The sequence below is a fragment of the Zonotrichia albicollis genome, chromosome 12, assembly GCF_047830755.1.
Source record: "Zonotrichia albicollis isolate bZonAlb1 chromosome 12, bZonAlb1.hap1, whole genome shotgun sequence".
Classification (NCBI taxonomy): Eukaryota; Metazoa; Chordata; class Aves; order Passeriformes; family Passerellidae; genus Zonotrichia; species Zonotrichia albicollis.
Genome location: NC_133830.1, coordinates 7,369,085 through 7,390,357, shown reverse-complemented (window position 1 = coordinate 7,390,357; position 21,273 = coordinate 7,369,085). Strand labels below are relative to the sequence as shown.

General features: G+C 42.3%; 1 protein-coding gene across 1 annotated transcript in view; it reads left to right on the top strand.

Annotated features, from left to right (window-relative positions):
- The window catches only part of PTPRG (protein tyrosine phosphatase receptor type G), a 387,825-nt gene that overhangs the window by 284,174 nt on the left and 82,378 nt on the right, over positions 1-21,273 (top strand). The window contains exons 7-8 of the mRNA XM_074550465.1: positions 8,225-8,382; positions 12,598-12,790. Coding sequence (XP_074406566.1) covers positions 8,225-8,382; positions 12,598-12,790 — 351 coding nt within the window. The remainder of the gene's footprint in view (positions 1-8,224; positions 8,383-12,597; positions 12,791-21,273) is intronic.

The following is a 21,273-nucleotide window of genomic DNA, read 5'->3' as shown; positions in this document are numbered from 1 at the left end:
TTGCTGCTGAACAGGTTGTTCCCACACCTCTCCCCAGCTCCTGCATCTGCCCTCCAAGAGCAGCCCAGGATCACTGAGAAGGCTCTTACAGGAGCTGTCAAATGCTTGTTGCTGATTTTGAAGTTGCTTTTGGGTTTGTGCTCTGCCAAGGATTTGTCACACCTCCTGCCAGCCAGGTGCCTGCTCTTCTCACTGCCCCAGGGCTCGGGGGAGCCACGGAGCCCAGCCAGGAGTGACAGCTGGGAGTGGGCAGCCCTCCCTGGGGAGGGGATGGGGTACAAGCAGGTGGGCTTTGGGTTTTCTGGGGCTGACTTGCTCTTTCAGCCCTGAATGCTGGGGGTCTTTTTTAGCTCCTCTGCAAATGCTCATCTCATCATGAAAGCTTGTGGGAAGGGTCTTCAGCAGGGCTGGTGCTGGCAGGATGGATGATGCAGGTTGTTCATGTTGAAGTTGGATCATAGGTTAAAAAGCCACTGCTGCCTGGCTGTGTTTGCAGCACACATGGAGCAGTCTCGGTGCTGCACATCTGACTCCTCTGCCCATTTTGCTGCCCAGGTGCTCAGCTGGATGCCCTGTCCTGAGCCCCTCTCTACTCCTCATCCTTCTTTGTGATGCTGAGGATTGCAGGGCAGGAAGGAGCTGCTCTTGTGCAAGGGCTGAGGAGGCTGCTGAGGCCCCAGAGGGAATGATTGTGCCCTTGTGGGCATAGGGACTGAAATACCAGGTTATGTGTTATACAGTTGATTTGCATTAAAATGGCTATGAAAGCTTTTGCCTGCCACACATTCCAGCGAGGTCTCAGAGGAGCTCCTGGCAGGATGGAGCTATTGCACAGAAACATTGCTTTTCCCACCTTTGCTGTCTTTGATTTGCCCTTTTTGGTACTGTTTTGTGTGTAAGCCTCTTAGAGAAGCCTTTTCCTTGTTTTTACCAGTGCCTGGAAGGCATTAAAATGGGTCTTCTTCCTTGATATCAGTCCTGGGGTGGCACCCAATGCTGGAGGCTGTGTGACATTCACGTTTTCCCAGCCTGGCATGCTGCTCTGCACAGGACCACAACCCTGTTTTACTGTGCAGGCCAAGTGTTGTCAGAGGGGACAGCAGCCCACACGACGCCAGGCCCATGGAAAAGATTTCAGGGTGATGGAAACCATGTTTTTGTCACTCTGTCCTGTTCTCTGTGGCTGTCGTCAAGAATCTACACTGATCAGCAGAAAATTATTATTAGAGCACAAATAAATTACCACAGCAGAAAAGGCTCAATGTCACAAAAATGGGGCTCTTATTACCTTCCTTGTCAAAAGTGAGCTCTGAATATCAAAGTGCTTCCAGATCAAAAGCTTAGGTACAAAGTGAATCAATGGCATCTGTTGCTTGTTTGTGAACATGAGGTGGGGTGAGGGGAGGAGAGGAACCTTGGTTTATTTAAAAAGGAGGTTGAAAAAAATCTTAACAAGCTGTAACTGGAACCCAGCATGGAGCAGAGTAAAGCCTTGGATCTCCCTTGAGATGGGCCAGAAGTGGTCAGGCAAGGGATTACTAAAATTTCTGGTCTTGCTGGGGAGAACTTACCAAAATACAGTGGAAACAACTGCTTTAATAATTAAAAAGGATAGAGAATAAATATGTTGCACATCTCTCCAGTTGTCCTAGGTGAAAAATCAGTGAATAACTTGTTAAAATAAATCAGCACTAAAAAAGAAGCAATCTAGACAGTGTTAGTTACCCTGTGGATCTATCACACCAGAATACATAATAACAAAAAAACACCATTAGCACCATGACACGTTTTTCCTTTTGTTTTGAACTTCAACCATAACACCGCCTGACAAGCTGTTTGCCTTCTACACCAAATATCATGGGGTTGTAGAGAAGGGTGGGGGAGAGGGGTGAAGGTGAGATGTGATACCGTGGGACCTCATCTTTGAAAGGAAAACTTTGAAGGAAGCAGCAGCTCAATTTGGAACAAGGAAAGACCATCAAAGGGAGAGCAACAGTGTACGTTAAACTGAGAAGGAAACGTGGAGGAGCATTTCTTTTTCCTCAGGGATGAGCTGGATATATTCTTTTGTTTTCTTATCTGTTCTTGTGTTCACAGTCAGAGTAGCCCTGTGAAAGGGGCCAGGACACGATTGCTGTGGAGCAAAGGGGAGGAGGAGGGAGGTGGGAAATGAAGATGAGAGCAGAGGTGATAAGTTCACACCTTTATATAGGGCAGCTCTGTGCATAGCTGCAGGGGTCTGTATCATTTAAAGGAATAAATGGTGGAAGTGTTGGAAATCTCTGGTCCTTCACCTGTCTGCTCTGCAGAAAGCAATGCTGGTCATGGCTGAGTAAAGACCAGCAAGCTGACAGAGAATTAATAATTGCACAGAAAAACTAACTCAAACTAACAAAATAGATTTCAGTTGTAAAAGTTAGGAATTAAAGCTGATGCTGAATGTGAATAAATCATCTGCAGGGAGTAGGATTTGAGTGCTGTGCTGGTGGGTTTTGGGGCTATTCACTGAGAAATGAGGGATGGAGAAGTCTGAGAACATGTGGTTTTGCTCTGGCTCTGCACGAGCAGATGTGAACAATCCATGCTCCTCTGGGCACTTCTGCTTCACTTCAGCCTCTGCCAGGGTCCAGCTTTTGCCAGGCATCCTCCTCTTCTCTAAACTTTGCCGTAGTTTCTTTTTCCTCTTATGGCTGGTGCTTATTCTGTATTTCTTAGTTTCCTTGCCTGTCCAGCCTCATGTACCCATGCCTCAGGTCAGGTTTTGTGAAACCTGGAGAAGTCTCATCCCAGTCTGGGATGCCAGCAGCTGCTCTGCATCAGCACTGCTTCAGCATGAAAGGTTCAGAATAACATTTTCCTTCTTTAAAGAGTTAAGACCTCTTCTCTGCAGCTAAGCCTTTTCCTCCTAAGCTGTTTTAAGAAAGGGAGTGACAAAAATTAAGCCTGAGACCAACACGTGGCATGGAAATGGTTTTTTGTGAATAAGAGTCTTGCCTTTTTTATTCCTTCCTCCTGGCTTTTTGTTCCTCTCACTGGTTGTCTCAGATTAAATTAGTCTGCAGGACTGTGTTATTATCTCACTCCCCTCCTCCCTGCCATGCTGTGCTTGCTGTGTCCTTACAGCTCCTTACATTGCTCAGCAGAGGCTCTTTTAAAAAAAATTTTAAATAAAAGTGAGAAAAATAATTGCACAATAAATGACAAGAATTACCCTGAGTACAGAGAACTGTCAGATACTGCTCTTCCTGCAGGATTTACACAGCAAGCATTCATCTGATGATCCTTTCAGTTAAAGTAATATATAACATTTGTAATCTCATCTTTAAAATCACCCCCACGAGTCTGGTCCTTGGCTGTGCTTTGCTGCCTGCTTTATCTGGGAAGTTCTGGCTCAGTGGGTGTGCAACATGGTGTCCTTTTGATTATTTGTCTATGTTTGCTTTTAAAAAATTTGAATGCAGAAGCTTTAGAATGTCTTGGCTCATTGTGAAAATGAAATTGGCAATAACATTGTTTAATAAATTTGGGAGACTTTCAAAGCTCTTCATATTGGTATTGCAGATTTCAGTTATTCAAAGTGTAGCTGGGTACCTATCAGGCACTGCACATACGTTAATTTTGGAAATAAGCTCATTTTAAGATATTGTTTTCAATGCAGCCAAGTTCCTGTTTTCTTACAGAAAATCATGATGAAAGTCCCAAAGCATTCCATGAGATATAAATGGACTTGGCATATAGCTATTTTCTTGTGATGTCCAATCCAAGTTCCTGTTAGATTTAAAAGAGTTTTGATCACAGATAGTTGTGTGCTGTTTACCTGCATATCTCAAGAAGCCTCTTACTCTAGTGATTTGGTTAAAATTCAGGTCTATCTTTTTCCACTGGTTTACAGACTGTATTTTTAGCAAGTCAGTCCTCGAAGGCAAAATGTTCAATTGATGGCTCTTTCAAAATAATATTTGTTGGCATCAGCTTCTGAAAACTGTAGTAGTTGGTGGAGATCCACTGCTGGTATCTGGTTTAAGATCTGATCTTTTTCTCTGCTCTGTAAACTATTGTGCACAATTTAGTATTAGTTCAGACCTAGTGGTGATGCCTTGACAAAGAGTGTAAATAGGTCAGGCTTTTAAAGCATGTCTGCAGTTGCTCTGCCTTTGGGTCAGGTTGTGCAGAAATTGGCTTTGTCCCATGCAAAATGCTGGGGAGATTTCTCAGCCCAAACAAAGAATATGCTTTTCACGTTGTGTGTCACGGGTGTGACTTTTCACGTTGCTGTTGTGAGACAGAGGCCAAGAGGCAGATGTGAATGGTCTATCAGAAGGTCAAATATGTTACCAGCTGGCTCAGTTAATTGTTTTTTGTGAATGTAAGAGTTGAAATCAATATTGTCCTTTCATATTGTGGAACACTTAGTGTTTTAAATGCCACATTCATTGTTTTAATGGTCAACAATGAATCTGTGGTGTTTGCTATTTTTACCTTTGAGGTGTTAGAGTGAACATGTTTTTCCAAGCATTGGTGCTGTAAACATAGCATTGCTGTTTGTTACCTGTGGGTAAAACTGCATTAGTGGGGAGATGTTTTGGATACTCATCTTTGCTGCATCACCTGGGAGCACTGGTGGCAGCAGCAGGTTACTGTTCTTTCCCAAGGGAATGCTCAGTATTTCAAGGGCCTGTCTTCAGGTCAGGATCTCTGCTTTCCTGATTGTTTATATTTCCATTTGGGTGCTCAGATGGGAGGAGGACAAGGAGCAGCAGAGAGCATTGCAGGGCTTACATGTGAGAGTGAGTAGGTGGCTCATGGGTCAGTTTTGCGGCATTGATCTCAGTGATTCACAGGTGTTTGCAGGTGAACACATTTGCTTTGCTGTCTTTTATTGCTTTTGTCTGCCAGTTATTTCCTGTTACCTGTCAGCAAATGTTGTCTCATCAGTCATGCAGTTTCCAGCCTTTTCCATTTCTTTCCTCCTAGAAGCTCCTCGCTCCACTCAGTCTGTTCCCAGCCTCCTGGACACAGTTCATGCCCATCCCAGGCACTGTAAATGGGAAACAGGAGCTGCTAATAAAAGACAGTGAAGAAAGGTTTTTATTATTTCCAACCTTGTTCTTTTTCATTTAGTAGGAACTATGTATACATACACACAGAGGCATGTGTATATGTATATATGTATATATATAAAAATATTTCTATTAAAATCAGTGAATGCTCTTGCTTAGCCTGGAAATTATTCTCCTTACAGTTTTACCAACAACAATAACTGACTTAACATTGAAGTCTTTGAAATGATATGACTTCAAAATGCCATATTCAAAACTGTCTCAAGGTCTTAGGAACTTTAATTTCATGGCATTTACTGTTTCAATATGCTCTTGAAGGATATGGCAGGTAGGCACTGGAGTTTCAAAGTCCCTTTTTCTTTAAGCTTCATGTGAAGATCTTTGTGACTCTGATTTCTAAAACTCTGCACCATGCATCTAGGTGGCAAGTGATACAACAGAATGATATGTTTTCAAAATTGTTACATTTCTAAAGCATAATCAATTGATTATCATCTATTTTAGTAGTCATTTTAATCCAATTATATGTATTTTTTAATTTTAATTTTTGGCATTCATTAATGAAAACTTAGAGCGTTGCTTGTAGCCATGAAAAATTAGATCGAGTACACCCTGCCCTACTTAAACTCTGTATTAGCAAAGCTACTTTTTCCTTGAGAAATATTCTTTTTCACAGCTGACTATGACTTCCCAAGTGCTTAGGAAAAAACCCTCCCTAATTGATAACCAAAAATTAATCATAGTCGGATACTTCCAGTTTGCATTCAGATAAGGTATTTCTCTGTCTAAATAAGCTTCCTTTACTTGATTATTCATATTGTAGTTCAAAATGTTTAAAAATGAAAGACAGAGTTGGATGAAATGTAGACTACTTAATACAGTGTGTATTTAATATAAAAGTTATGCATTATTCATTTTTGCAATTTGAATAACTTTGAATTTAGCATCCCTGTTCTTCATCTTTTCCTTTGATGAACAATTAATTATTAAAATATAATATTGTCAGCATATGGCACAAAAATCCTTGAAAGTGTAAAATGAGCTTCCTTCTCCTGCCATCCTTTGATAAAGGGATACCATATTTGTGGTTTTGCCGAGCCTTTATCCAGCATCTTAAGTGATTCCATCATTGTAATTAAAAGATTACAAAAGTTAGAAATAGTTAAATTGTTAATTTTAACTGCAACTTTTTTTTTTTTTTATTTGAGAGGGAAACACTTTAAAATGTGCCTCTTCCTCCCAGCTCTTTCATGTGCAGTCACTGGATGTTAGTGCAGGGGATGTATTCAGACACTCTTTGGGATTTATCATGGCCCACTGTATGCTGAGTGCTGATACAGAGAGACAGCTCTGAAATAGGAATCCAGTGTCAAGGTTTGTGTAGTGCATTTGGAAATCAAGTCCTGTGCCTGGGTTTCTAGTTTTTCTAACCAAGTTTTTCTGCATAAAAATGAGCCAATCAAATTAAATGCGACCTTTTGCTGTGATTATGACTTCTTGATTAGAATCTCTTTGAACTTTGGTCAATCACATATATTTTAGTATTTATTATTTAAGCATACTTTTTCTCACAGAGGTATGCTATGATGAGGAAAATGTGAATTGTTTGTTTATTTCCTTTTTGGAGATGCACATATGGTCAAAATCTACTTGGATTAGAAGGAAAGGAATTGTTCACCAAGAGTTTGCAGTAGTGCCTTGACTTTAATGGAATTACTCATATTTTGGAATGCTAAAAGCTATGGAAAACATCACATACCAGTTGATATTGTGCAGAAAATAGAAGATAAGTGAAGTATATGTATCATTGGCATCGTGCAGCAGCAGTGGAGTTAAGTCCCCCAATTGTCAGACTGCTGCTAAGAGGTTTAGGCAACTCCTGATTTGATCAAGACTTATAGAAGACTGTGGGATGCTGTGGAAGTGAATTCTGCAGACTTCATCCCATTTGGAAGACGTGTGTGTCAATCACCAGCCCACCTGCTGCTCCCTTCTGTTGGGGCGGGAGGGGGTGGTGGTGGGTTTGCTCAGCAGCTCTGGCGAGACAGAAAAAAGAGTTCCCTCAGCCCAAGTGTGGGCTCCTGTTTGAAGCATGCAGGATGCTGAAAGTAAGGAATAGAGATGTCCAGGAGAGCCCCTCATGTCAGCCTGCCCGAGGCAGTGAGCACCTTTGCACTGAGGCTGAGAGGGCGCTTCAGCCTCTGAGTCAACATGGATTGCAGAGGATAAATGCTCAGGGATGGCAGGGAAATTGCCTTGCCTGCAGCTGTTCCCTCCTATTGTTTGTTTCTTTTTCTTCACTGGTGTTAAATATTACTAGCTTGTCACTGTTGCTTGCAGGTGAATGCTTCCAGTGCTTAGGTCTGCATTTCAGGGTGTCCAAGGAGATTCTCAGAGAAAAAAAGGTTTGTCCCCAGACTGTTGGACCCTGGGAATCTCTTTCTTGGATTTGGGAGAAGGGGCAGCAGTTCTGCCTGTGAGACCTGTTTGTGGTGCAGTGCTGGCTGTGTCTGGCAGCACCCTGGCAGTGCCAGCGTTGGTGGGTGCAAGCAGGCCTGAGCAAGCACTGCTTGGATGTTGCTTTGAGCACCATGTTGAGCTTCAGCAGTGTCCTGTGTCCCTGCTCCTCAGCCCAGCCGCCTGGCAGCTCCCAGAGAAGTTTGGCTGAGCAGCATGGCTCTTTCTGCTCCATCTGAGCAATCCACTGAGGGTTTGACTCTGCTCCTGCATCCCTTTCTGCTGCTGGCAGAGATGGGACAGATGCACTGCCTGGTGTGCTCTGGTCAGGCAGCAGCAAACAGGACCTGGCTGTGTCCGGCTGGGTCCTGTCCTGCTGCCGTCAGGGTGGAGAGCCACTGAGTGCTGGAACCACTGACTACAGTGTTATATCTGTACTGACATAAACCTGTGGGGTAGCAAGTGCGCTTCACACCTGCACACATTCAGTTTAGGAGGGTGTGTGTTTGGGATGGGGCTGACTAACATTTTGGCTGCTCTTTTAATAAACCACACGTCAGCTCTTACAGAGGGTTTCCATTTTTCATTACATATATGATAAAATATGTTGTTGCCATTACACCTTGTTAGGCTGCCTAGCGATGTGATGTCTGTTTTAAAGACACATTAAAAAAAAGTGTAATCCTGCTTGTCAATCTTCCCTGCAGAGAAGGAGACCTTTCTGGATCCCTTTGTGCTGAGGGAACTTCTGCCAACATCTCTGGGGAGCTACTACCGCTACACAGGGTCCCTGACTACTCCTCCCTGCAGCGAGATCGTGGAGTGGATCGTGTTTAGGAAGCCTGTGCCCATTTCTTACCACCAGGTGTGTTTGTTTGGTCAGTGAAGCCCACCCCTTCATTTGCCCTCCTTAAGACAGTGTTTTCAGAACCAGCCAGTTTAATTTGGAGAACACAAATGTTTCTGTTGACAAAAAAGGAAGTGTTGGTGATTTTTTTATTCTCTAAAGTAATATTGTTTCTGAACAGGAGCCATCAGTCTTGAGAAGACAGTACAACATGAAACCCAGCTTCCTTTCAGTGATTTATTTCATATTGTTTTTGTTAAGATTAAATTAAGCTATGGTGTAAATAGTTACATAGAGTTCCCTTTTATTCTTTTTAATTGAAACTTTCTTTTCAAAGTAAAGTGAGTGATTTCAGTTCTGCTCAGATTTAGTAATTTGAACTAATTACATTAGAAAAGACATCTTTCCATTAATTCTCCATGCTTAACTGTTTTTATAACACAGTAAAGCTGCCATTATGTGCTCAGCTAGCTGGTGCACAAATCTTTAAAATTAGCACATAGCAGCTTTTAATGTAAATAGACACAATGTCTGGAGTTTGAAGAATTGTTCTGATAAGGCAATTTCTAGATGAAGCCAAATGTTTGACAGTTCGGTGTATTTTGACATTGTCAGAGTGTGGTCTTTAGAAAGCCAACCTGCTGGATTTAGACGTGCCTCTTACTCCTCTGTTATAATCCACTGAAAAAAATGTTTTTGCATTACTAATTCTGTGATGTGCACATGAACATTTCAGTGGGTGATCCTGACAGATGTTGTGCTCAAAGGTTTCAGAAGTACAGAAGGCACTTGCCATACCCCTGCTCCAGGCTTTTTTTCCTGTTTCTCAATGCAAGAATCTCCCATAGATTCTTTCATCTTTTTTTTGGCAGTCTGTGTTCAAAATCACTTGCAGTGCTTCAGCTGAGGCCCTCCAGAGGCTGAGGGCCACGTCAGGATTCATGTCTCAGCCCTCCATCCTGGTGTTATTTTGCTGTTTCACAGAAGTGTGATGGTGCTGCCCGTGTTCAGCTCCTGGTCAGCAGGAACCCTTTTGCTGGAGGCTTTCCCTGGAGCTCTGTGGCAGTGCTGAGCACACTGTGCCCCCAGGCAGCCCCCAGTTCTGACTGGAGCCTGGGACTCTGCACATGGTCCTGTTTGAATCAGACCCCTTGTTTTTTTCAGGCTATTTCTCTGATTGTCGAGATCATTTTGAATTCTGTCCTTGACTGCAGGATACTTGCAATCCCTTGTAGCTTTTCACTACATCAATAAGTTTACTGTTTATTATTTGGTGGCTGCAATGTCTGGCCCATGCTCAGTTTTATACCCTGTGTGCACATCAGGTGGGTCACGACTTCTTTTTTCTTTTTTAACAAATGCAAATAAAATGGAAAATATCCATTTCAGCTGTCAGTATAAAGGTACTTTTTCCTGGCACAGCTCCTTTCCTGTGCTGTATAGAAGTAACTGTTCCAAAGCAGGCCTTTAAAATTTGGCATTGTGCTGCTCTGTGCATGTGCATGTGGTTGAAGGGCTGGGAATTCTGTGTGTAGACAGACTTTCATTGATACTACAACACATGTGGAATAAATAATAGCACTCCCCCCTCCCCAGTAGCTCTAGATGTGGGTGTTTCAAGAGCCTGCCACCCTGCCACTGCTATGATTATTATTTGTTCCTCTAACAGAAACAGTGTAACATAATCCATTGCCAGAGTTTAACCTTCTTTATCACAAACCCCATGAAGCAGCCTGTAATCCCTGGGGATGACAGTGATACTGTTTAAGCTTTGTTGCTGTTCCAATTAAATTCGTGCTTTTGTGCAAAATACCTTGCTGGAAAAAGGACAGTAGTGAAGTGGTCCATTTGTGGAGGCTTCTCTATTTTATTTGCAGTCCTCCATCATCATCATCTTCCCTGATAATTAGACAACAAACCAGGACAAGCTGTGTCGCCCTGTGGCTGCATTGTAAAGCTAAGTGCATTCAATGACCCAGAGCATGGCATTATCTCTCGTAATGCATACCTCAGAGTAGCTCATTGTGCTCACAACAGTTTCAGTATTTTTAATTGCCATTTGTATATCCAACCCTTAGAAAACTACACATCAGGCTTTAATGGTTTGTAATTGCATGACTCAGAGTTTTAGATCAGGTTTCCCTGTATCTACAATAGTCTTACAAGAGCTTTTAATTTCTTCTTCTGAACAGGAGCTCTTGTACTCCTTGAAGAGCATGAATGTAGCTCCTTGACTGCAGATCTTAGAATATTATTTTTTTCCTGGCAGCTATAGATAAATTAATTTCTCATTTGTCGTAGATAATATTTTTATAGTGAAAGTGATGTTGAAATGGCTTATATATACTTCAACACATAAAAAGTGGAAGGTTAAAAATCATGTTTGAATTGGCAGTTGTTAAAATGCAATTATACCTCCCTAAGGTAGCATGGCAGAAGAAAATATTTTAAAAGTTCTCTCTGAAAGTTTAAAAATTCAATTAATGTCACAGATGTCTAAGCCTAGAGACTTGACTTCAGAACAGAAGTTACAACCCAAGTTCTTGAGCTTTTATAAAGTCACCTTAAGCCCTGTTAGCTGACTTCATCAAAACTGCCTCCAGTGCATCAAGTGCAAAAGGTATGTAAATAAACACAAGAGTTTTGATCTGTGCTTTTATAGAAGGGTGTAGCAGGATCATCTGTTGTGGGGTTTTTTTAAAGACAAAAGTGTAAGTCTGTGCTTTCACCCCTTTTTTAATCCATCCTCCTATGCTTTTGAGGGGGTCCTGCTAATAATTAGGAAATGGTTTTTGAAATTTTTCAAGATGTTTCTTTGAAAGAATCAGAAACAGAATTGTGTTGAGAACCTCCGAATAAGGCATTCACATGAAATACAGGAGGAAAAAAAAAGGACAATTCAAATCCCAGCATCCACACCTGCAAGCCTGGAAGCAGCACCTGAGCTCTGGTGGTGGCACCTGGGCTCTGAAAGGGGCACCTGGGCTCTGAAAGGGGCACCTGAGCTCTGGTGGTGGCACCTGGGCTCCCTGCCTGTGATGGGAGCTGGTCACTGGTGGTCACCCCTCCCTGCTCATCCCCTGCTGTCTCTGTGCTGAAGGAGGCTCAGATTACTGATTTGAGAGGAAATTAAAGAATGGTAGTGGGTGCCTCATGAGTCAGTGGGTGATGCTCAACTGCTCTGTTGCTTCTTTGATTATTTTTATCAGCTTTATCAACTGAGGCTGCCATGATAATTATTCCAGTTTTAAGATTTGGGGCTCACATGCTTCTCCAGAGTTTTTAGAGCAGACACACTTAATGAAAAGTGTGTGAGTTTCAGTGATGAAGCTGTCATTAAGCTATGAGTGTTACTCAAGTCCCTTTTTGAATTCCTGGCCCAGATTCTGTGCTCCCAAAATCCATACTATCTATGTGTGTAACTGATGTGATGCCAACAATATCAGAATTGATTCCTTCTCTGCTCTGTCTTCCTCAGTCTTTCCCAGTGACATAACTAATTCTAGTTTTTGTCCTGAATGATAACAAGGTAACAGTAAATGCTGTACCTACCTTTATAGCTGGGAGAAAAACATTAGCTGAAAATATTTTCTCCTTAGTTTGCTAGAATTTTTTTTTTCTAAGAAACACTAAGATATGAAGCAACAGAAAAGTTTTCCAATTACAGTCCTTTCTTACAGGTTAATACGTTTTCTTATAAATAGCTCAGATCTGAATCCAACAGAAGAACTTATTCCCCGAGGAGTGTATGCTAGCTGTGCCTAAAAATGCTGCACAAACTGTCTGTGGAGCTTAGCCTGGCAGCTAAACTTGGTAAGGTATTCAGAGATAAGGAGGTATTGCCTTATCCAGGAGAAAGCTCTCGGTGTGGAATGACCTGGAAGCACTTTCTGATGCAGTACTGTGAAACAAAGCCGTGCCAGCAGTGAGGAGGGTTTGGCAAGGCTGTGTCATACACAAAAGGGAACTTAAGGGCAAATGTTTCTTTGCCAATGACAGATGTCCACAGGTTCTAGAAGGCCTTCTCCCATGTTGGGCAGGATAAGCCCTGTGCTGAGATAAGGTGGTTGGCAATAATTTCAGTGGGCAGTCTGACTTCCTATGCGCTTTTATCAGTCTTGGCATCAACATTTTACTTCCTTCCATTTTGCTGTCTTATCAGCCACCCGGATTTCACCACATTGTTTTTCTAATTAACATCTCTTCTCTCCCCTGCCATGATGGTCCCATCAGCTGGAGGCATTTTACTCCATCTTCACCACTGAGCAGCAGGACCATGTCAAGTCTGTGGAGTACCTGAGGAATAACTTCCGACCAGTGCAAAGGCTGAACAACAGGAAGATATCCAAGTCTGCTGTGAAGGATGCTTGGAGCCAAGATATGACAGACATGTTGGAAAATCCACTTGGTACAGAAGCTTCCAAAGGTAGATTATACTTTAGAATTTTATACCTGGCTAATAGGAGAATGTTTTTCTGTCTACTTTGTTATCAAATGGTATTAAGAACAGCTGTGAGCTACCAAAGAAATAATGCAGGTTGTGCAGGCATTCCTTGTTGGTAAGTGTCAATAAATTAACTAATTCTGCTTATGCTGCAGATCCCTGTACAACTCACTGTCACAAGGTGCCATGACAATGCAATATGTGGGTCTCAGAGCCACAAAATATGAATCTCAAACTGGCAATGTCCCTGGTTCTGCCAGCTGGCTGTAGGGCCGTGGAGATACCAGATAAAAAGGGAAAACCAAAGGGCCAAGGTCAGAGGAAAAATTTCAGCCCCATTAGCACTGAGGTATTGGGTGTTTGAATGGAAATAAAGTGTCCAGATGTGGTTATGGGATTCATTTCTCCAGTAACAAGACTTCTGAAAAACTGCCAACCTTTTAATTCAGCGTTTGTATCACTCTGTTGGTAATGGTGACAGGAGGAAAATAATCTCTTCCTTTTAGGCAGGTGATTTTCTAATGTCTTGCTGAAGTGTTTCATGTGCCTTTTTGTAGAGCAGCTGGTGCTTGCTTCTGTCACACACCAGATAATGAGCTGGAGGGAGGTTCCTGTCGCACTGGCACAGGCAGCCCTGGCTACAGGAGCACATCAGAAATGTGTTCTGGATAAAATAAGACTAGAAATAAATATCATTTACTACTTTTATTTGCCTCTATTTTACTGACTGGTGTTATTTATAGGTAGGAGAAATCACATGTACTTTCCAGTCTTCAGTCTTGCGAAGTGCTTGGTGCTTAACCAGTAGAGGTAAAGAAGAGAGGGGCAGTTTGCCAGAAGGAAACAGCTAAGCAGATTTACAGGCTTCCCTTTTTTACCTGGCATTTTCACCTGGCCAGGCACAGAAAGTGCAGATTTTAAAGGATGTGAATCATGAAAACAGCTGCGTTCAGCAGCCTCACCTTCCCAAGAGAGTGCTGGGAGAGTGTATTTCTCAGGGCTCATTATTCTCTGTGCGTGCTTATATTTATATCTATATATCTATATATCTATATGTATATATATATATATATATATACATATAAAATATGCATGTACACAAACCTCATGCACCAGGCAGCCTTGGGACAGAGAATTTACATCAGAAGTGAGAAGGAGATCCCGGGAATGAAGAAACTCTGCTACGCTCGGATGCTCTGGCCTGTAGTTTTCAATCAGTGTTGTAACAGCAACATGTGTCAGTAATTTCTTCAGTTATATCCTCTGTACATATTATTTACCCAGAACAGTGATGAAAGTTAATGAGTTACATTATGTTAAAAGTGACAGAACTGACTAGTTTTTATTTTGAGTGCAGCCAAGGTACCTCTGATATAACATTCAAGGAGATTTAACTGCTTTGGCCACATGCCTGCATATTCCTCACCTCACTGGATTGTTTGTAGGATTATAAAGAATCTTGGGGTGGTTTTCACCACCACAGCAAATAACTGAGACCTGCAATTTTGTCAGACCATTATAAACCCTAAGGTCTGTAGTTAATGGGCTGATCTTGAATTTGGAGCTGTCGAGACCAAAGGAGCACCTTGAATGACCAGAAAGATTCACCATGACTTTGATCTTTAAGAACCAAGCACACATGACTGTGTTCCCTGTGAGCAAGGGACCAGCACAACCATGTCCATGTTTATGTGGTCTGATTCTTGGGGACATGTTTCCTGAGCAGGTTCTCTGTGGGTCCTCTGCTACTATGTTCAAGTACCTTAATGCTCTGTATTTATGTCTGCCTGGGAATTTGAATTTGTGACATAAGAGACCCTCAGGTGGGGGACATACATTTCCCATGGTCTGACAACATTCAGCATGCCATTTAATGGTAGAGATGAGGCTGGAGTTGCTGATTTCTTCCTCCCCCTCAGCTTTTGCTCTAGGAGGCTATTGGCTGGGCAGCCAGTTGTTGTACCAGCTCTGTTAGCTTGTCACTTTCTGGGTTGTGTGCATACCAGGGGACACTGAAAATAGGTGCATTTTTTTTCATGAACTTAAGATAAATAGGTTGGCGTGGTGTTGCTAACACAAAATGTAGTGTATCCTCCAAAGGTTACAGGGATGAGATATAGCTGTTCCAGAAATATAACAACATGGTTGGTTCTGGCCCCTTTTTTGACAAAGGTGAGCAGTGATGATGTACCCGGTCCACTGCACATTCTGAACTACTGACATATAAACAAAATGAGTTGAAGTCATAATACTTGAGTGAAAGCAAAACCTGTTGTTTATTCAGCTAGTGAATATAGTACCACTTTATACAGTGTCATTCATGCAAAAGGACTGAGGAACAGAGTGCATGAAGTGCCTTCCAGCCAGACAGTCTTGCATACAAGTATAGAAGAGTGTAAGGTTAGCATTACAAATTTCTTTTATGCAGATTCTTCTGCATACCTCCTGGTTGCACCTCGATGCTTTCCACATTGCATTAGGCAATGTGACCAATGGCTGTCACATGGTGACTCCTGTCTGCCCTCCCTGTTCCTGATTTATGTGTTGTAGGAAAGCCGTGGTCACGAAAATGTGTCTTTTAGTTGCTGCAAGGTGATATGGTTTGTGATGGTGTCCAGCTCTGCAGGGGAAGTTTGGGTATGTTTGTCGGTGTGAATTTTTGCAATTTGTTTCCTCTGTCACACTCTATTAAGTCTGTGGGCAGTATTGCTAATCTGGAAAACAGTGTAGCATTCATTATGTAAGCCTTTCTTATTTTGGAGGAAAATGTGCCCAGAACAATTTGCATAATGTTCAGAATAATTTTCAGAATTCCCTGGTGAATGAGGAATTTCAGATCAACACAGAGCAGTGGTCCATTGGCGAATGTGCCATCCTGAACAGTTTGGGACCAAAGGGCTCTCAGCTATTTCTCTCAGCTATTAAAGCTATCTCAGGTCACAGAACTGTGACCAGTAGCATAACCTGCAGATTCACTGGAGGAAAACTTTCTCACTCTGTACCAGTCCTCTGAGTATTTCCTTAGCAAAGCCCCAGAAGTGGTGGCATTTGGTAAACAAAAGGTCTTCTGGGAAAGGCTGTTTTAGGTCAGTGCTTTTGTATGCAGTTTGTTAACCACTGTGAATGTTACCAGCCTTTTGCTTTGCAGTTACTCTCCTCTCTCTTCTCCTTTTAATTCAAAAGAGGCAGTGAAGAGAGGGGCATTGTTTTCAATCATCAGAATACAAGATGGTGAAATACTTCAGCTAATTTGAAATAGGACCAATTTTTCACTTACAAATGAAAACTCCAGATTTTTTTTTTTTGTGTCAGAGTTTAACAAGAAGAGTTTTCCTTTATTACATTATCTTATTGGTTCCTCTTATTGGCAAAAGCCGATTTAAAACAGTTGTCTTGAGGACTACTTGTATGCCTGGAATAAAAGCATATGCATAAGACCTTTGCTGAATCAGAGCCCATGAGCTGAGCTTAATTTTTAAGTTGACCCTGGAGCTATTTCAAAAAACCATACAGATGATGTTTAAAGATCTTATTTCTGAAATCCACCATCCAGGTTAAATACTGTTCAGCTATGTAATTGTAGCAACTGGTGGGTTGATAATAAACCTTTGTACAATGATGCTTTTTAAGAAGATGAGACTTTCAGAGATCTAAACTATACAGTGGATCATACTGTTAAATGAGGCATCATTTAACAAGAGGGTTCACCATGTTACAATACTAATTTATGTAAAGTTTTGAAAAGTTAGAAGTTCTCTGTACAGACATTCTAAGCCAAGAATGCATTTGTAAAGCATTAATCCGATACTGTAATTATCAGTGCCAGTGGCAGTGTCTGACTTTTTGGACAAGACAATCTCTGTTAAAAGTGCTTCCTTTCTTCTCTGGCCTGTCCTCTGTGGCTCAGGACTGTGTTGCTCTGTCACATCATATATTGTGCTCCTGCATCTCCTGGGCTGCTTTCAAGCAGCTCTGGTAGAGGGATTGCTAATTATTTATTGCTATAATAGTGCACATTGCTCTTCAGAGACAAACAGAATTCTTACATAAAGGTTCAAGGATCTGGGTCTGCAGGGCATTCTCACTGCTTTCACATGTCGTCCCATCAAGCAGAGCTGTATTTACAAAACAATACCTGCTTTAGTGAAGGTGTGGGCATGGAAACTCAGGAGGAAAAGGTGTTTCATTTCCTTGTTTCAGGAAGCACCCCATGTGCAACAATACTTGCCCATTTTATTTTGCTGCTGATTACATCAAATGTTGTTTCTTTATGGCTTTTTTTAACACTCAAAGAAACCCTTTAACCTTTCTACTCATTAAATGTGCTGCATGCCTTGCAACACTTAAACAAGCATCCCATGTGAGGGGCTCTTGACATCAGAGTTTTCTTTCACAGATGCCTGATTACTTTCCCAAAGGTGTCTGATTACTCTTTGCTGGAGTCTCAAACGATGCTGTTTCCCATCAGTGGGATTTCACCTCAGAGTACCATCTGTAATTATGATCCTAGACTAAGTTAAATAATGAGCAGTCATAAATGCACTCCAGTAAAACTTAGCTTTGGACTCTAAATTAACAGCTGGGACATTTCTCTAGTACTGTGCAGGTGGTCATTTTCCTTACTGGTTTTTACTGGTTATGTGGTGGTAATTCACAGTTTGGAAGCCCTTTTAACTTAGTACCACTAAAACATGGATAGAAGATATTTGGATTTTCCTCCCTGCAAGCCTTGTGCAGGAAGAATGGCTCAGGGAGGGGCCTGCAGCCAAAGGTACTGCACTCAAGCACAGCAGTTTAGTTCTCATTCACCATTTCATGGTTCCTGATGTCAGAAATGAGACTGCAGCCTTCTGTAAAGGTGCTGCCTTTCTGCAGAGCATTGGAGTGCACCTCCCATGCAGCAGCATCCAAAGGAACAGAGATTCAGTGCACTGACATCAACACTTTGCAGATAGTCTAGAGCATTGACAGCAGTGTTTCTGAATGGGGACAAGTTATTTGTCTCATTTATAGCCTCTGTTATTACTCCCAGTAATTTGGCTTTGCTTTCTAAATGCCCATGTTTTATGAAAACTGTCTCAAAACAACTTTGCAGTCTCTTCATGCCCTCAGGTTCTCTCTGGGAGTCCAGAAGGAGTCTTAGGCAGAGTTGTTCTACTCTTGCAGAATGTCATTTTTATGGTTTAGTCAAACCTAAATTACTAAAAGTGCTCCATAGTAATATGTAACATATCCAAAACAGCAACAAAGTGAAGATGAATTTTAAATGATTCATTATTGAAAATGTAACTCAGGATGGCTAGAGCAAAATTTAGCTGTTTATTTTCTTTGAATATCACAGGGAGAATGGAAATAAACAGGAACCTTTTAAAGTTAATTTACAGTGTGTTTGCCATTAGCATTGATTCTTTTTGTCCTTTGAAAGAATCTTGGAAGATTTCTTTATGGATTAATAACTCCTTCCTCATTTTCTTGGACAACTGGGCTTTTCCCATTTGCTTTTTTATTCAGTTTTGCTATGGACGTTATCATTTCCCAATTCTATTCCCCTTTAATCGGGTCAGCACCCTACTGGATTTGGTGCAAATGAATTCATGTCTCATCATTAGGACTTCTGTTGGTTAACAGCCTGGCTTGGTCACACTGGAGGGTGGTGACACTGTCCTGCCCATTGCTTGTCCTGCATTTTTGCACTACAAATCTGTCTGTCTGCCACTGCCTTCTTGCTCCAAGTAAAGGTGCAAGAGTCTCTTTTTGAGCCTCAAGTGGCTGCTGAATGCACATTTTAGGCAGAAATCACTGTGTTCCTTCTGCATATTTCATCCCTTCCACCTCAGCCCTGTCTTGCTCTGCAGCACTGGCTGGGTCCTTGTGTGTGTGTCATGGAGAGTGTCCTGCAAAAGCAGGAAAGGACAGGCTCCTGCCTTCCAGACAGTTTCAGGTCAGGTGGAACACAAAGCTTTTCATTAAAAAAACTGACCCATTTTGAGGGGGAATCAGAAGCAAAAAGATGTCGTACTTAACCTTGACATAGACCTCATGGTTCCCTTGCAATGGCTCTGTTCTGTGGGGTTCTGTTTAATACCTGTAGTAACTTCTGTGTGGTTGTAATGTGAGGAGTGTGTGAGTCTGGGCCTGAATGTAGTGAACAATTTATCAATAGATTTATTAGTGAGCACTAAGTCACTCCTTACACTTCTTCAGAGATTATAAAGGGTCCAAACCAACAGAGCAAGAGGAATTCAGTGTGAAAGAGTAGGTGAGCTTTGGTTCACAGCTGCCACTAAAGCTGGAAGAGCTGAGCTTGATGATTTATTCCATTTACACCTGGAGGGAATTCCTTTCTGCACTGCCTACCTGCTGGCCCAGCTGTTCAGCCCACAGAAGTACTAATTTTAGTTTGAACCACGAGTCCCTGCAGCTCATCCTTTAAAAAGCTTCCAGAAACTATGAAAGGAAAGCTGCTTTCCTAATCTGATTTTGGGCATCCCACAGGCATGTACTGGGAGGCTCTACCAGCCCTATTGCTGTATCCTTCCTTGCTTCCTAGGCCAAAGGGAACATTGGAGAGGTCAGTTTGACTAACAGAGCAAATATGTGTCCTTCTGGCAGGAATTCCTTCTTTCTCTCCATTAATACTGTTTGTGCCACTGAATGTAATCACACATGGGGCACAAACACACTGTGTAAATAAGGGCACAGGTGTACATTTGAAACACAAGTCACCCTCTGTGTGCACACATGGATGTGTGCAGTACAAACACAAATCTTGCAGGGCAGGTCCTTGTTGGACATCACTTTAGCCCAGCATGGCATCTGGTGGTCCATGCCTTTCAGTAAAACAGGATCTGTTGCTGTGATGCCATGGAAATTTAGGTGCTACAAAGCCATACAGGTATTAATCCAAATGCTGGTTGTGTGAACACTTTGGGAAATGAGCCAGCAACAGAGGGGCAAACCCCAGCTTGTCCAGATGCCCTCAGTCAGAGGGACCCGTGTGCCCATTTGCCCATGAGGTTATTTCACAGGGCTCATAAAACAAGTGTGGGGTCTGTGCCTCACACCTCAACAACCCTGTCTGTTTGAAGCATAGTGGAAGGTAGGAGCAGGGAAGATAAATAGTCTGTCTCCTAGCTACATTCTGCCTGTGGATTGAAGTAGATCAACACAAATATTTGTGTGTACAGCATGCTCCGGAGCCTGCCAATGCCTGCTGGCAAAGTGCAGGCAAAGGTAAAGGAAAAATGTGTGCTACTCTTTAAAGCAATTATCCTTATGTATTAATAATGTCATTTATAAGCACTCTGAGAAGTCAACAATGTATACTAAAGCAAAGCTGAAAAACTGCAAACATTTAGTAAAAGAAAAGGGAAAATGTTATAAGTATGCCTGTTAGCACTTTCTGATATATTAAAGCCTGTGTTGTCTGTGCATATGATCTTCATAGTTTATTTGTTATCCTTTGGGAGCACAGCCCTTGCTGAACTCTGGGATTGAATCTGACAGCCCAAAGCGTGCTTTTGTTTATTATGGATTGGTGTCTTTTCCTGAGCACCTCCACTGAGTCACACCAGTTCAATGGAGCTGAATCTGCCCCTGTATCACTTCCCCAACCATGGCACTGAAAGCAAGTGTGTTTTCTCATTGCAGCACAGCCCATACTTTTGCATTTCAGGGTTTATTTGAAGTTTTGAGGATCTAATAATGAGAAGGAATATATATGTGTGTGTATATAGGTATAGATGTAGTTGAAAGTATTTTCCTTCCCTTTTCTGTTGGTGGCATTACTTTTCTCTTGTCTACAGTTGGGTTCCTGGGGGTGACAGGGCTGACTGAACTTGGTGCAGTGTTTTGGCAATAGCACAGGCACTGACCACAGCTTGCAGGCACTCTGGAATCATCTGGGATGCCTGTGGCTGAGTTGGGTGTCATTACAGCAGCAAGTGGTGCATCTGTGCTGCAGGACTGGCCCTTCCAGCTCCTCCCCAGGGCTGGGGCAGAGGGGAAGGAAACCCCCTGTCTCCCCCAAGAACTTGGCCACCAAATTGTTTGCCCTTGTGGTGAAGAAAGGCATGAAACCCCCACACTGACCTCTCAGCTTCTCTTCTACTGAACATGGGGGAAGAAATGCCCCAACTACCTTCCTTTGTGCTCCTTCTTTGTAAGGGAAAGACAGTGTTCCCTGCCACTCATTCTGTTGAATGAATCATCCTGCATATCCAGAGTAGTAACAAGAAGTGAGGCCTCTCTCACCTTACAGCCAGGAGCTGCCTCCCAGAGCAAGACAAGACCGTTGTCCCTGGCTTTTAGTTGCCACTGAGCAGCTCTGAGCCAGTAACATGCTATGGACGCACCCTGGTGCTGATGCTTCCCCTTCCATGTATGAATTGCCTTAGAAGATGCCCATGTCACCACAAGGGATTCAGGATCTCACTGTCACGTTGCTTTTCTGTGCTGAAAATTGT